The 16,133-nt window shown below is 42.9% G+C and overlaps 1 protein-coding gene and 1 long non-coding RNA gene across 2 annotated transcripts in view; both read right to left on the minus strand.

Annotated features, from left to right (window-relative positions):
* Positions 1–461: 461 nt before the first annotated feature.
* LOC141131491 (uncharacterized) lies at positions 462–8,883 on the minus strand. Its single transcript, XR_012242785.1, has 2 exons — positions 1,768–8,883; positions 462–1,639 (listed from the first exon to the last, which is right to left on the minus strand). It is a non-coding gene; the product is annotated as an uncharacterized lncRNA (long non-coding RNA).
* An 894-nt stretch (positions 8,884–9,777) lies between these two features.
* The window catches only part of EPG5 (ectopic P-granules 5 autophagy tethering factor), a 194,787-nt gene continuing 188,431 nt past the window's right edge, over positions 9,778–16,133 (minus strand). Inside the window, exons 43-45 of the mRNA XM_073629339.1 lie at positions 15,174–15,288; positions 13,302–13,373; positions 9,778–10,783 (exon numbers count right to left, since the gene is read on the minus strand). Of these exons, the coding sequence (XP_073485440.1) occupies positions 10,601–10,783; positions 13,302–13,373; positions 15,174–15,288 (370 nt within the window). The 3' untranslated portion in view covers positions 9,778–10,600. The remainder of the gene's footprint in view (positions 10,784–13,301; positions 13,374–15,173; positions 15,289–16,133) is intronic.

Here is a 16,133-nt window from a genome sequence, read left to right on the forward strand (position 1 = left end):
TGCCTGCTATCGCTAAATATATATATATTTTTTATTGTCTTATAAAAATTTTAAAAGGTATCCAACGTTGACCTACCCCATTATTTCTCATATCACTCTGGAGCAATAAAAAGCTTTTTTTTTTTTTTTTTGTTAAGCCCTAGACACACTGGCATTTGTGAATTTTTAATTGGCAAGTGCTAGTCTGTAGCTTTAAGTAAGCTTTTAGCTGAAGCTCCTGAAACACGCTAAAAGCTTGTTAAAAGCTACAGCCTGCACTTCCATTAAGATCTGCATCCATCGCAGGAGCTGTACATTTACTTTGAGGGCTTCAAGGAAGATTCTCAAAAGATGCTTAATGTTTTGTAAGCGCTTTATTAAATACAATGAGTGCGCTCGCAAATGCCCGTGTTGTCATGTCCTAACCATTTAAATATTGCACACAAAAAAAAAAACAAAAAAGAAAAACAAAAAAAACTGAGTTATAATGCTTATCAGTTTATACATTAAATATACAATCACAACTATTATATAACACATATCTCCACAATGTCATGAGATGTAAAATGTATAAAATTAATATATATCGTAATTACATATAATACACAATGTAAGGATTATAAGACATCTGGTACTTCACAATGAAATAAAAAGTGCACAAAAAAGGAAAAACAGCAGTTTAAATGAAGATGCATAAAAAGTAGGCACACCTCCTTGAACACGCCTGGTATCTACATCCTCCAGGTTAAGACGGCCACAGACACTGGTACCGCTTGTGAAGCTCCTGCCTTGACTTAGAACTAGCAGGGCAAACTGGGACTTGTAGTAGCTTAGTAAAAGGTTAAGTAATTCATCCTTGCTCTAAAGCAGGTGTATGGATTGTTGTTTGGGACCCCAGAAATAACGGCTAACATTCTCAGATCAACAGCTCTAACTATCATTCCACCAGATTCGGTTAGGGGCCCTAATATTTTGGTTCTTAAATAATAAAAAAGGCGGCCATTACGGATTGCTAGGTACCCATCTTTCTCTGGCCTCATTACTTTTAGAAGTACTGACTGGAACAATCATGCAATCTTTTATTTTTCTTCTATTAGTCCTTTTCCCTTCCCCACCCCTACTTCTTTACCTTCCTCACATCCCATTCCTAATTCATCCACTTTTCCACCCCATCTCACCATCCAATCCACAGAGTACCCCACCTCCGAGAGGCCTTCCACGCATTATATTGCTGCCAAACGGTACCCTGGAACCCAGGGCCGGGACAAGGGGTGGGCAGAAGGGACGGCTGCCCTGGGCGCAGCATGTATTGTAGGGATGGGGGTGCCGCACGTTCCTTCTACTATAAGGCTGAAAGGAGTATTGACAGCAACATCACTACTTCTGTCAACCCAGCGCTGGAAGTGGCAAGGAGAGGAGGCGAGAGTAGGGAGGAGGTGCAGGCTGTGTTCTCCCGCCCCCTTCTCCTCATAAGCTTGCACATAATGAAGGGGGGGGCGAAGTTGGACATCTTTGATCTTGTCCCGAAGCTGCTGGAACCTATTCTGTCCCACTGCCCGCTCTGTTTGAGTTTATTACTCCTCTATGTCCTCTTCCTTCCACTAAAGTTGACTTTTTGCACTGTTATACAGTATACAGCAGAGATCTGAAATTAGCGGACCTCCAGCTGTTGCAAAACTACAAGTCCCATCATGCCTCTGCCTCTGGGTGTCATGCTTGTGGCTGTCAGAGCCTTGCTATGCCTCATGGGATTTGTAGTTCTGCAACAGCTGGAGGTCCGCTAATTACCTATCCCTGGTATACAGAATGCACACGTATAAGATTGTCACAATTCTCTGAAATTTCTTGCTATATGGTTGTCGGTGTACAATCTGTACACCTAAAATTAATTAAAAAAAAAAAAAACATATTACACATCCAGATACAGAACTTAAAATATTGCACAAACCTATAACAAATAATCAGCATTTGTGGAATATTAGTGAGCAAATATTTATATTGGCTGCAGGTAGGTGTGAGAGAAAGCTATCTTCTACATTTACCTCCTGGTGGTCCATCGGGAGGACAGAGGGAGTCTCATCTCCAGACTGGGGACATTCCTCCTCTTTTGGAGGCATGAGTTTCTTGCCATTTCAGAGTTGTGAAGTAGGGATAGTTGTATCCCACTGGAAGGAGGACATTTGTGGCCCATTTTGAGATCGATACTACAAATACCACACCAGTTCCTTTGTAGAAGAGGACCTTTCAAGAAACACATGAAGAACCTAAAAATAGTTCTATGTATTGATGTAATTCAGCGAGGAAAAAAACAAAACATGGATGATATAATGTAACGTATCATACCTCGATGGTCTGTACTGGCCTTTCTCAACCTCTTTACTCTTGAAGAACCCTTGAAATAATTTTTAGGTCTTGGGGAAACCCTACTTAACAGGATTATATCTACAGCTCATGGTACATTACTGTGATCAATAAGCTGAATGGCAGACAGTAAACGTTGTGTCCTCTTACCCCTTACTTTGGTGGTTAGTGGAAATCACCCTATTGAATCTGTGGTCAACTTAGAAGTTACCCCTTGCATTTGTGATCAGTGCAAGTGGGAAATCAATCCACCAATGTTCACTGCTCAAGGAATCTCTACTAAACTCAGGAGGGATACTTTGGGTTCCACGGAACCCTGATCAATAAAAAAAACTAAAAAAAGTCAACTTTAAGGATGCTGGATTTTTGAAAAATTAAATTTTCCCCAGTTCCAGTCCGGTACCAATTCTGACATTCCTCTCCTATACCTTTTCTTTTTTTTGCTAGAAAACTACTTGGAACCCGCAAACATTATATTTTCTTTCAAGCAGAAGCTCTAGAGCATAAAATGGTGGGTGTTGCAAATTTTTATGTCACATGATATATTTTGGAAAAACATTTTTGGGAAAAAGTACACTTCAATTAATTTTAATGCACAAAAACACGGTGAAGTTATGTAGTTATGTCATAAAGTGGAATTGGGGGGGGGGGGCCTCTTCTGCCACCTGTAAATGTGATCCAGTGCGTTGTATAGCCCCTCAGAACACTTAATAGAAACAGAATCGCCAACTCTAAAAAAAAAAAAAAAAAAAAAAAAAAAAAAAAACAAACTGTTGTAGCCTCAACCATAATCCTGTTATAACAACTTCAACGGTTTCTAAATGGACTAAAGACGGGAAGTGGATAAGCAAATTAAAAAAAAAAAGATTTTAAAGTGGAACTTCTGCTTTAAGCAGTCCTCGCCCCCTTACATGCAGCATTTGGCATGTAATTCCACTTCCTGCTTCTGCCTACGGGCCGCCTAGGCGACTCCTTGTCTCCCCCTAGGCAATCTTCTGGGACACGTGACAAGTCCCAGAAGATTGCCTGTCCAGATAGCAGTGCGCGCCCGGCTGTGAAGCCGCAAGCTGTCACGGCCGGGTGCCCACAGTTTCGATGGAGGTGCTGAGGAGAGGACGGGGAGAGGAGCGAGGGATAGGAGCAAGGGAGAGGAGCGGGGCTCCGTGCGGCCGCATCACTGGACCATGGAACAGTTAAGTGTCTGTTTATTAAAAGTCAGCAGCTAAACTTTTTGTAGCTGCTGACTTTTAATGAACAAAAAAAGCCTGGAACTCTGCTTTAAAGATTTTTCCCTTCCATGGTTTTCCAGGGGGCACAGATTCTTTTTAGTTTAGTGCAGGATGTTTATTTAAAAAGTTTGCACTCTAAATCCAGGTCATTGGCACAGAAAGTACTGAAGTTTTTGGATTAACAAAAGAGCCAGGCATGTAGTATTATCCAAAGGAGAGTAGAGCAGTTATACCAAGTTTCCTAGTTTCTCAGTACAAGATTCCCTTAAAACAAAAGTAAAATTGCAAATTTGATCACAGACATCTAAAACACCCAATAAGATATTTACGATTATATATAAACACCTGATGGCTCCACAATTCCAAGTCTGTATGGTCAGAAATCCTATGTGGGTAATTGTCCTAAATTTCTGGCTTAATTTATGCCTTAAAAATGTTAAAAACAATTATAAAGATAATTGTCACACAAGCCAATCTGTCATTTAATATTCTTAGACATTTCCATTTTAGTCTACAAACTGGCTTGATTTTCTAAAAATGTGTTGAAAAACTCTTCCTTCCAACCTTTACACAGAATCCCCTTCCCAACTCAGTGATTGGCTCACTGTTTTTCCCAAAAGCCTGCACAGAGTTTGAAGTCACATTGCAGGCAGTCCCTGCACCAGGAGTTTCATCTTTGGTAACATAATTTAAGACAACTACTGGGAAGCTTATCTGTAAGTGTGTACCAAAGTTTTGAATTTAAAGGGGACCCATCAGCTGTTACTTGCCTTCTGTGGCAAGTCCCTGCCTGTAATCCTACACCAGTTATAAACATGCCCAGTGCTGGGTGGGAGACTTGGCAAGGATAAACAAGATTTCCCCTGACAGGTACCTTTAACATGTATCATTAAATTAAATAAAGAAATGGTCAGATTAGTCATGATAACAGCACTTATCACAATATGCTAAAAGCCTCCAGTCTACAACAACAATCCCATACAGCATCCAAAGCAACTTGCCTAAATCCGATACTTTCATTCAAAAAAAGTATACATCCTTATGGCAGCAGTCCCTGAGAGTTATAAAGTGAGCCTAGGTGGGGAGCCAAAGGTTGGGAAGTGGGGTCCCATGAGGCACATTTTGGGTCCCCAGTTTGCTGGAAATGGAATGTGCTGAGAGGCACACTCTGAGGGGGGCACCAATGATGGCAAATGTGGAGACCCCAGAGAATGGTCTATAGATACTTGGGGCCACTGCCTCTGCTTTATAGAAGACACTTCAACTAGACTACGTCAATATATCACCATCTGTCATTTATAGTACATAGACCTTTCTGTGATTTTTTTTTTTTTTTTTAAATTATAGATCTATAATATTTATATAGTAGCTATCTCTCGGTTATAGAATACTGATTAAACTCTGTTTTCTATTAAAGAATATATAAATACAATAAGATTCCAAAGGCAGCCAAGGGGCTTAAGACAGCAATTGGCACAACCATTTGGCAAACAACCTGCTACTTTCAGGTCTTGGCAGAATCCACCATGGAAAGGTTGGTTCTTTCTCCAAGACTGGTCAATCCAAAAGGAGTCTACACAAGTCAAGGAGAAAGCCACCACCATAGATCTGAGGAATCTCAGCCAGACTGAGCAACATCTCAAGTAGACTGTGTAAGGTCAAGTAGACTGTGTGCCAATACGAAGGCCTCTTACATGTTGCATTGATTTGAGTTCAGTCATTTACCAGCAACAATCAGTCATCTTCAGGGAACAATAGATGTAGACATAACAGCAACTTATTTAAAGTAGGGGCTACAGAAAGTGGCACGAGTTCTGCCAGATGTCCAACAGAACTGTGTACTTGTTCCTGGCCCGTATGGGGTGGAGGCAATGTTCCCTTCTGCTGATATTCTTATAACACAAGTGCAAGCCTCACACCCGGAGTAAGGGTGGTTGGTCCAATGGCAAACCTTACACAGTCTCCCCATTTGCCTCCCAATGTGCTCCCCCCTTGTGTTCGTACAAGAACGTGAGCAGATGGCAACACTGCACCGGCCACTCAAAGGACGGGCAGCGTGATCAGGTTTCTTTATTTTGGCAACATAGGGGCTGCATATGGCAGCCCCTTCCATTTTTTATTTTTAAACCACATTTACTCTTTGAGACATGTACGGGTACTCATCCACAGGCACTAAAATAATGCCTACAACAAAAATGAGAACTGTGCTTTTAAAACACATTAGCTCCTGTAAAATAACCAGGAACAACTACCCTTGCAATTATATAGGTCCAAGCCTATTGCTTTGCTTATATTAAAGTGTTACTAAACCGCGGCCCCTGCATTCACTATATCTGGTCTCCCAAAGTACACAGAACATGGAAATGCAATTATTTTAGTAAATATAAACTGCTAAATACCTTTTCTCATCAGCAGTATATAGCAGTCTTGTGACTTCTATCAATGTCTGGTCAAGCACTGGTTGAAGCTTGTAGGAAGAGTTTTCATTCTCCTCTGACTGTCCTATGAGGCTGCATGACCCCTGACTTTGTCTGAACAGTGCTGATTGGCCCTGTGCTGATCACATACACCCTTCCAAAAAAAAAAAACTCTAGCAATACACACCAAACTGAGCATGTGCAGAGTGCCCCCAAGGCTCTGTACTATCAGCAGACGGATTGGGGATAATAAAAGAAGGTGAGGATCAGAGAAGACAGGATCAAGCAGCCCCACAGTGAGTATAACAAGCATGCTTTACTGCATATACAGACTGATCTTACTGTTGTGGGTTTAGTAACACTTTAAGCCTGTCTGTAGTTCCTACTAATCAACAGCACAGTGTAAACAGTAACACATCTTCTGTGCCAGGCTGAGAACAAGGAAGGCCTCATGACCCCTCTAGTTCAGGGGTCTCAAAATGGTGGCCCTCCAGCTGTTGCAGAACTACAATTCTCATGAGGCATTGCAAGGCTGACAGTTACAAACATGACTCCAATAGGCAGAGGCATGATGGGACTTGTAGTTCCCCAACAGCTGGAGGGCCACCAGTTTGAGACCCCCTGCTCTAGTTATTCATTCAACTTTCTGCCATTGGCTGGCTGGAATCACACAGGAATGAGGGGAGCTTATCTAATCTCAAGCAGCTTCTGTTCTGAGTCTTCAGTGACTACATGTGCTTCCTGAGTGCAGTGCAGTGCAAAATCGTATATGGCTCTAGGCACTGAAGATATTCAATCAAGTGGGTACAGGGGGCATATGGCTTTCTTGTTCTCAGTACTTCACTAAAGACTTGCTGTTGCTTCTTACACCATAAAGTAAAGCCTACAAAAACTTAAATGGAGAGCTTGTCTGCAGCTAACAGCATGTAGGTATTTCCCGATATGAATATGCTGGGCAGGGGCAGGAGGTAAAGAAATGATGAGGCATTTTATTTAATTAATCTGCTGTCTCCAACCTTAGGTAACAAAAATAACATTTCTTCGTATCCGACAGAAACATTTTCCTAGGAGGAGTCTAAGTAAAGTAAGTAAAGTCTAAGGCTGACCATACACAGTGCAAATTTCTTTCCTGCAACCACCCAGACAGTGTTGACAGGGGAATCCCTCCTGCTGAGCAACAGTGATTGTCACAAGAGAATCTGGTAGGCTGGTTGTACCCAAGTTGATCGAATGATCAACTTGGTACATTCAGCCTGCCCCTTAACAGTTTGAATCTCGGCCAGGTCCTGCTAAACCAGCTGAGATTCAAGCAGTGTATGGCCGGCCTAAGTTGGAGTTGGGTATAACTGCAGCTTATGGGAAACTACAAGTCTTAGCTATCACACTGTTGCATAAAAAGGTTCTTCTGAAACTGATTAGGACCAGGAAATTTATAATAGCATGGAGCTGTCTTACAAAAATGTTACATTTCTCCAAAACTTCAGTAGCTAAATTTCGTTGCTGTGGCCAAGTGTTAAGTGTCTGCCCTCTTTAAGTTTCCAAAGATCATGTTTGATTACTGAATTATTTGTACCATCTAAACAGGGATGCCATCATTTGCAAATCTTTCAGTTGTTGCACAAAGCTGTTAAATTCTGGTGGATGTCTCTTACCAGCGGAGTTCCAGACAGAAAAAAAGAATGGCCATGAGGATTGCTAATTATGGCCATTGGGTTTGGTGAGTTGGCTATCCCTGGCAGACAGCATAGCCAAGTCTTTGACCACTACAGCAGCAGAAGCTCAAACACTGGTCATAGACACACCCCTAGCTATCTGATTGGACAATAAAGGAGCAGCACAACCGTGAGGTCATTCCTCTGCTCACTTTGTTCTCTCCTGGCACATGTAAAGAAGATTCCAAGAGGTAGCATTGGAGGCAGACTTGCTTACACGCCTTGCATTTACATACATTTTAGGCCTACACAACTGCACTAATTGGTGCTTTTTTATATTTGATTTGCATTGCCAAAGCTAGGGGTAGCAACAGGTTCACTTTAATGTCAAAAAATGGAATTTAACGTGTATCCTCACAGGATGACATCGTGGATGCACTACTAACAATGTACCAACGTCCCAATATTGATTGGAAAAAACTAAGGAATTGCAAATATGGACTTTGTAGGCACACACAGAGTAAAAAAAAATTATGAAATTTTAATTGGATAAGGTTAAAAAGGTAATATACAAAACATAAAAAGAACACACATCATACTAATGATGACATAAAATATATATGACCCCAGAGACTCAGATAACACCTCCAATTATTATAAACAAAAACAGAGAAAAGAGGCCGCACCAGCCTAGTGCATTATCCTTTAGTACATTTATTCAAAAAGCATAAATAAAAACTACTCACACAGGTAGAAAGAAAATCGCGCTTGTAACAGTCTTTGACATAAGCAGTCTGTCCACTAATTGCAGTCTCTGAGTCTTGGAAAGGGGGACTGGCTACTGGCTAACGCGTTTCGAAGGTTAAACCTTCATCATCAGAGCCTGAGTAGTTTTTATTTATGCTTTTTGAATACATGTACTAAAGGATAATGCACTAGGCTGGTGCGCCCTCTTTTCTTTGTTTTTGTTTATAATAATTGGAGGTGTTATCTGAGTCTCTGGGGTCATATATATATATTTTTTGTTTTTGTCTATCACTAGGATATCCCTATCCTGGAGGGCAGCAAGGCTGAAAGTTATTTTCCATTCTGATCCTTTGGATTACCTAGTCAACACACCTGTGTGCAAGAGTATTTGCTTTTCCAATTATTATAATCTAATCTAATCCAATGAGATGAAAGATAAAGTATAGTGTGACCAATGGTAACATCCGAAAGGAATAAAGTGCGTGGAGTGAACCACTCCACGCACTTTATTCCTTTCGGATGTTACCATTGGTTACACTATACTTTATCATTCATCTCATTGGATTGGATTATAATATATGGAGGTATCTGAGTCTCTGGGGTCATATATATTTTATGTCATCATTAGTATCATGTGTGCTCTTTTTATGTTTTTTTTATATTACCTTTTTAACCTTATCCAATTAAAATTTCATCATTTTAATCATTTTGTGTGTGCCTACAAAGTCCATATTTGCAATTTCTTAGTTTTTTTCCCCAAGGTTCACTTTAATGATGGCTTCACCCGCAGCTTCTACTCACCATCCCTTTGCTACTCTATTGCACTATTTGCCCCTCGAAAGCAAAGCGAGGAATCCCTGAGAATGTTCCAAATCCTGACTGACGCAGTACCGAGGACTTCCGGCACACTCATGTGACAGCACTGTGTGCAAGAGCAAGCATCCACCAAATCACCAGAACTGTCGCATGGGAGCAGGTCCCATAGGCAAAAGCCCTGGGTATTTGTCTTTGCACCCAGTGGCTGAGTAGAGTAGTGGGGGAGTAAATGAAAAGTATGGGGTTTTTTAAGTAGAGAGTATCACCGCTCCAGGTTGGCCAAATCAAAGTAAAGGGCATCTCCTCCAGTCTAGAAGTCCAGGTGCTGGCAATGCTGTGGCAATTAATCATCAAAAGAAGTTCTGGACAGCCGCACTCCAAAAAATATTTGCCTTTGTTGAATAAGGTGTCATCCAAAATACAGGTCACAGCAAAGCGGAACAAAGCTTACGCGTTTCGCACTACGATGAATGCTTAATCACAGCTATGATTAAGCACTCATCGTAGTGCGAAACGCGTAAGCTTTGTTCCACTTTGCTGTGACCTGTATTTTGGATGACACCTTATTGAATAAAGGCAAATATATTTTTTGGAGTGTGGCTGTCCAGAACTTCTTTTGATGATTTATGGGTTTTTTTTTGGTTGGTAAAGAAAACAGGAGGGAATACCCACAGTCCATAGTCAACTCTTTACTACTGCATTTGAAAACTCTTACTTGTAGCCACATATATACAGCAACTCTGGTAAAAATGGCAAAAGGGTCGTTCTAGGCTACTACTACTCTTATAGTGCAACTTTTTTTTCTTTAATACAGAATCAAAAATAGTTGCGCCAAGGCTAATTCACAGCCGACATTTTAATTTGATACTGAGCATAAAAAAGTTGATAGGCAAAGGGTGATTGGACAGTAACGCAAGACTTCACTTTCTTTTGTGTTCTGCATCACACTGATCCCTTCTGTACAATGGCAAGCACAGAATGGCCTGCCGGAGGTGAGGGTTCTGCCTTTCTCCTTGAACACCCCTTGTAAGCTGCAGGCACTGATCTGCAAACCCCCCCCCCCCCCCCCCATGTGGATTACTTTGCATCATTAATGGCTAATAGTAAAGCCCAGTGATCGACTGTTATGAAGAGGGATGTAAACAAAGATTGCACACACTACATACACAGCAGGACTTACAATATTAACTCTTACCTATCTATTAAAAGCGTTTGAAGTTCTGCCTGTACAACCCCCTTTTAAGAATAAAACACTACATCTGCATTCACTTCTAATGTCTCTTACATGTGAGCACACCTATACAGGATGTTGTAAAAAACATGAAATGCATGATATAAATAGCTACAAAAACTGAAAAGCATTAAAAAAAAAGCTCCCACGGGTGGGGAGATTGGCAGTTTATCGAATGATATTCAGATAATGCACTTCCGGGTACAAAGAGTTGATGAGCAGAGCCAGCAGTGTGTTTCCGTCCTGAAGGCAGTGACCTGGGTACCGGATGAACTGCACGGCCTGGGAGATCTGGTCCTGGTACTCTGCATACTGCTTGCTCGAGGTCAGAGACTCAACCGCACCTAAAGCCTGTAAAATAAGTCATTATTTAGAAGTACAAACAAAAAATAAATGATAGGACATTGGCTTCAGTGTATAAAGCATAGCAGGCACACTACAAAGCTATCGAAGCAAAGAAAATAATATCTATACAATATGGCCACATGTTTGTGGACACCTGACCATCACACCCACCTATATTGGCCGAAGTTATGTGGGCAACCCTCAAAAAGACGGAGTTCAGGGATTTCCAGTGATGGGTAATGTTAGACCCATTGCACACTTTTCATAATTTACTGATGTTTACTCAGGAACTTGTGACACCTGTGTGTCCTAAATAATGTTGAAGTGATTGCAAAGTCTCGTTTTTAAAAAAAACAAAAAAAAACAAACATGTTATACTTACCTGCTCTGTGCGGTTGGTTTTGAACAGAGCAGCCCGGATCCTCCTCTTCTCGGGTCCCTCTTTGCTGCTCCTGGCCCCTCCCTCCTATCAGGTGCCCCCACAGTCAGCAGCTTCCTATGGGGGGCACCCGAGCCGAGCTGCAGCTTCCTGTGTCCATTCAGACACGGAGCTGTCATTCGGCCCTTCTCCCTCTCTCCCCTTATTGGCTAACTGACTTTGATTGTACACCGGGGGAGCCAATGGCGCCGCTGCTGTGTCTCAGCCAATCAGGAGGGCGAATCCGGGATGGCCTGAGGGATTCCTGGACATCGATGGAGAGAGATGGGGCTCAGGTAAGTATTAGGGGGTGCTGGGGAGGCTGCTACACACAGAAGGCTTTTTATCTTAATGAATAGAATGTATTAAGATGAAAAACCTTCTGCCTTTACAACCTCTTTGAGTATAGACAAGTAAAATTCTTCTTCATTGCTAGCGTTGTAATATATGCACTTATAGTCACATAAACATTAAGGCCCCTTTCACAGGGGCAATCTGATCAGGCTTGCTTGTCAGTTTTGCAGGCGAACCTAATCGGACCCTCCGGTCTCTTCTATGGAGCGCCGGATGTCAGTGGACACATGTCCGCCGAAAACCCGCTGCCATCTGATCGGATCCTGTCCGCAAAAAACAGACGGATGGGGACCTATTCTGTCTGGTCGATCTGATCGCATGGCATCGGATGGAAATGGACAGGCAAGTCCATTTCCATCCGATTGCCCCATAGACAAGAGCAGGCTGTGTCTGTGGAGGGAAGGGAAGGGGAGGGGAGAGGAGGAATGGGGGGGAGGGGAGGGGGGGGATGGAGGGAAGGAGAGGGGAGGGAGGAGAGGGGAGGGAGGGAAGGGGAGAGAAGGGGAGGGGAGAGAAGGGGAGGGAGGGGTGGAGATGGAGGGGAAGGGGAGGGACCCCTTGGACCCTCCCCCCAGCCCCCAGTACACAGAAACAGAGCTGTAGCTGTCAATCACAGGCTATGTGCTGGAGATCCCTCCCTGTCACTTCTTTCTCTTGGTGTCTGGATAACATGTCAGAAGTGACTCATGCAGGTAACAAAGAAACAAAGCAGCGGACAGAAATGTCACTTACTACTCTGCATTAAGACAAGTACACACTTACACATTATAAAGGCATATGCTTTGTTCCTAGCTCATGTCTGAGGTTTGTTCTGCACTCCCGTGACCCATTTTCAGCAGACAGCGGGCTGAAGTCCGCTGTCGGCTGACGTCACAGAGCCAGTCCAGGCTGGGGCAAGATCGCGACAATATGGTTGAGATCCGCCCACAACCCTGGACCAGCACCCGGGTGGCTTAGCCTCCGAGAGCCTGAGCCAGCCGCTCCCGCCCCCTCCACAGCCCAGCACTCCAGTGAGCAGGGAGGGAGGTCGGAGCAGTCAGTGGTGACTGACAGTCACCAGTTCTCTGCTCACAGAGTTCTGAGAACCAACCGATCAGCGGTGTTTGATCGCTCAGTTCTCAGTGTTAGAGCCGGCGGTGGACAGATGCGGGGGACAGATGCAGGATCCACCTAGGCAAGTATGATTTTGAAAAAACAAACAAAACCCAAACTTCTCTTTTAAATGCAAGCAACATTTAAAAAGAAAATTACTAAACTTAGGCTTTAATGCTAATAATTTCTGAAGGATGTTAAAAACTCATATTTGGGCTAGTGAGATGTCCACAAACATCTGGTCATATACTGTGAGCCAATGAGCCCAAATAAGCTGGGAAAGCAAGGAATCAGACTTCACTAGCTTTAGGATCTCTTCAGGTCACATGGCTCAGATTTGGATAGAGTAGGGGAGCTTTAACATTTCTGTTTCTATATCTGTCTGTGACCACATTGGGGAGGCTTTCGCTTACTTCCGGTCTCTGCGACACTGGGACTGGGCTGGGGCTGCAGGCACAGCGTATACGCTGGAAAACACCATCATCATATTAGGATATGGACTGCAGTCTGTTTTCAACCAAAGCCCTGAAGAAGTGAGAGCTGTAATTCTCCAAACCACATTGGCTATTTTTGATGTCATATACTTATAAACTGATCATTGTTTTTCAACTAGCTGCAGTTTACAGGACTTTCTATTCACACACACTACTCCTCACTCACCTCCACAACCTTCACAGGTTTTTCATTTTTGTCTGTGACCCCACTGGGGAAACTTCCCCTTACTTCCTGTTCCTGTTATACACATACAATGAAAGTAGGGAGCAGTTATCACCAGAACAGGAAGGAACAGATACCAATAATAACATTGTGTGACAGACCCAACCGGGACAAGGTTTTTGGAAGGGACTGTAGGGTAGCCTCTTGCCTACTATGGGCCCTTTTGAGGGGGGCTCTATTCTTTGGGAGCTGTGTGCCTGGGGGACCCTTGGAGTGTTTTTTCTTCGGATTCGGGTGCATGTCTCCCCGAAAACAGACAGACTCTGGGAACCCAGGACTTGGATACAGATTTGGGGCCTCTGCACCCAAATCAGCAATGACTGGTTCCCTCCCCTCCTAGACTCAGAATAGATGTTAACATAATCAGCTCAAAACAAACTGATGCTGGGGTCTCCTGCTATAATCTGTTTATTAAGGTGTCTTTCTCTCATTGTATATTTCCCCATTGTGTGCCTCCTAGGTGTGAATCCCCATTGTTAATTGAGTCACTTATTGTTTCTTTCTGTCTGATAGTATTGTGTGCACCCCACCTTATTACCGAACCATCGTAAGATGTTTATGTTTACTGTTCATTAGATGTACTGAAGATGTTACTGTTTACATTTTGCATTGCTTAGGATTATGTGATCTTAGCTCTTATCTGATTTTGTGTCGTATACATTCTGTGTGAGTTTACAATAAAGTCAGTTCCAGTTTGCACCTACGCTAGTGTCGTCTAGTTCTTGGGTGCAATATTCAGCTATAATACCTGGTTCCTGGTTCTAGAGTGGAGGAAGCTGCATCTTGAAGGAGGCGCCCAGGCTGGGTGCCACGCGGTCCGTTACACATTTTTTTTAAGTGTTAAAGCAGAACTTCACCCAGGAGGAATGTCTTTTTATGGGGGGGGGGGGGGAGCGGGTATCCGATTTTCTTTACAGGGTCAAAAAATATGTCCTTGCTGGAGAGATTTTCTATGACTACCTGCCACGACCACCTTCTTCTTAAAATCGAATAAAAAGACTCCAACCAAATTGGCCCTACAAGATATGTATGAGCGTGGCTTGAACATTACCTTGTAGATCATTTGGGGCAACTGCTTTCATGTGCATAGTGCTTCTGCAAAGTGTTGGCTTCACAGGTTTAAAAAAAAAAAAATCTGATCTGCTTGACTTGCCCACTCAGCAATATGCAGAGAAAAATGGAAATATTTTAGCAAACATTTCTTGTAGGACGGTGGTAGTGAAATAGGAGTGTAAAGTTCCCAGGGACGGCCCAATGTAAATGGTTCTGTGTACCAAGTAAGATACTGCTCAATATTCTCCTGCTACAGCAATGTTGTCATCAGTCATTAAGAAATTTTGTAGCTCTAAATCCATGTTTTTTCTCTTAAAGAGGAGGTCCAGCCCCCCCACCAAAAAATTAAAAGTCAGCAGCTACAAATACTGTAGCTGCTGACTTTTAATGTTAGGACACTTACCTGTTTAGGGATCCCACGATGTAGGGAACCCCAGCAGATTTTCCAATCAGATCTCGGGTGTTGCTGCCATCATTCGTAGTAAGGGAAACCAAAAGGCTTTACTGCCGGTTCCCTACTGAGCATGCGCGAAGCACACTGCGCTTTCTAACTGGCCCAGCAGTGGAGGAAGGAGGCAACTTCCCAGGGACCTCGTCGCAGCCAGGTCTTCTGGAAGTGGGGACTGGTACTTGTCAAAACAGGTGTCCATTCCCCGCTTCCCCCCAAAAGGTGCCAAATGTGGCACCGGAGGGGAGGGGGGGGAGCAAACAAACAGAGCTTCCACTTTTGAGTGGAGCTGTGCTTTAACTTGATTTGCTTACCTGTTGAGCTTTTGGCGACATGTAAAGGCCAGATCCCGCCCTAAGGCGCACTTGGTTTTCAGCAGGAATCTGAGCTAAAATGAAGGCAGCCAAGCTACGAGCGATAATCCGAAATCTGAAAACAAACAGGACATATGAGACACCGAGGGTAAATATTTGAACAGGAATTCACTCACTTGTCTGCACTAGTTCAGAACGGTGTATCACTCCTGAAGCATTCCTTAAATCAGACCTGAACTCAAGAAGTGGAATTTTTTCAACATTATAGGGAACATTTAAAAGTGTTGAAATATGCCTAATCAGTACCCTAAAAAAACAGATTTTTAGATTACGTAACCTTAGACCTTAGATTGTGAAAATACAAACATCTTTTATTTACAGGGTAGTTAGTACAGGGCTTAGAATTAGGGGTGGGGAGTAGGTTTAAGCTTAGTTAGATTTTGACTGGATTTCTACTTTAAACCTTCAGGTTATACTGCTGTGATGCCCAAAAGTAGTCTGAAGGGTGGACAACACAGCAAACAATCGCTAACAGGTCCACGATTAGCAATAATAATTGGGGACAATCTGAAATTAAAAGCAGCCTGATGGACCTTTCGCCAAAAGCTGGAATCAGATGAAAACCTGGTAGAACTTAAAAATTGTGTCAACAAAAGACCAGGTGGCAGGCTTGAAAATCTGGGAAACAGAGACCTGATGGCAAAAAACCCAAGAGGTGCTCTCTGCCCATTGTCAAGGAAAAGGGGGGGGGACCTAATACTTTAGATTGAAAAGCCTGAACAATGGTCTGTCTGAGGCACCTAGAGATGGTGTATACATGCCGCTGCAGGGCAGAAAATGACCTGCCTTGGGAAGCTTCCAGAAGATGGGAAGAAAGGACTCCCCTCACTACAAAGCAAGACTCCTGAGCCACCCAATCCAGGTATAACCAGAGACAGGACTGATTTGTTCAACAATGAC

Source organism: Aquarana catesbeiana, linkage group LG01 (assembly GCF_042186555.1).
Source record: "Aquarana catesbeiana isolate 2022-GZ linkage group LG01, ASM4218655v1, whole genome shotgun sequence".
Lineage (NCBI taxonomy): Eukaryota > Metazoa > Chordata > Amphibia > Anura > Ranidae > Aquarana > Aquarana catesbeiana.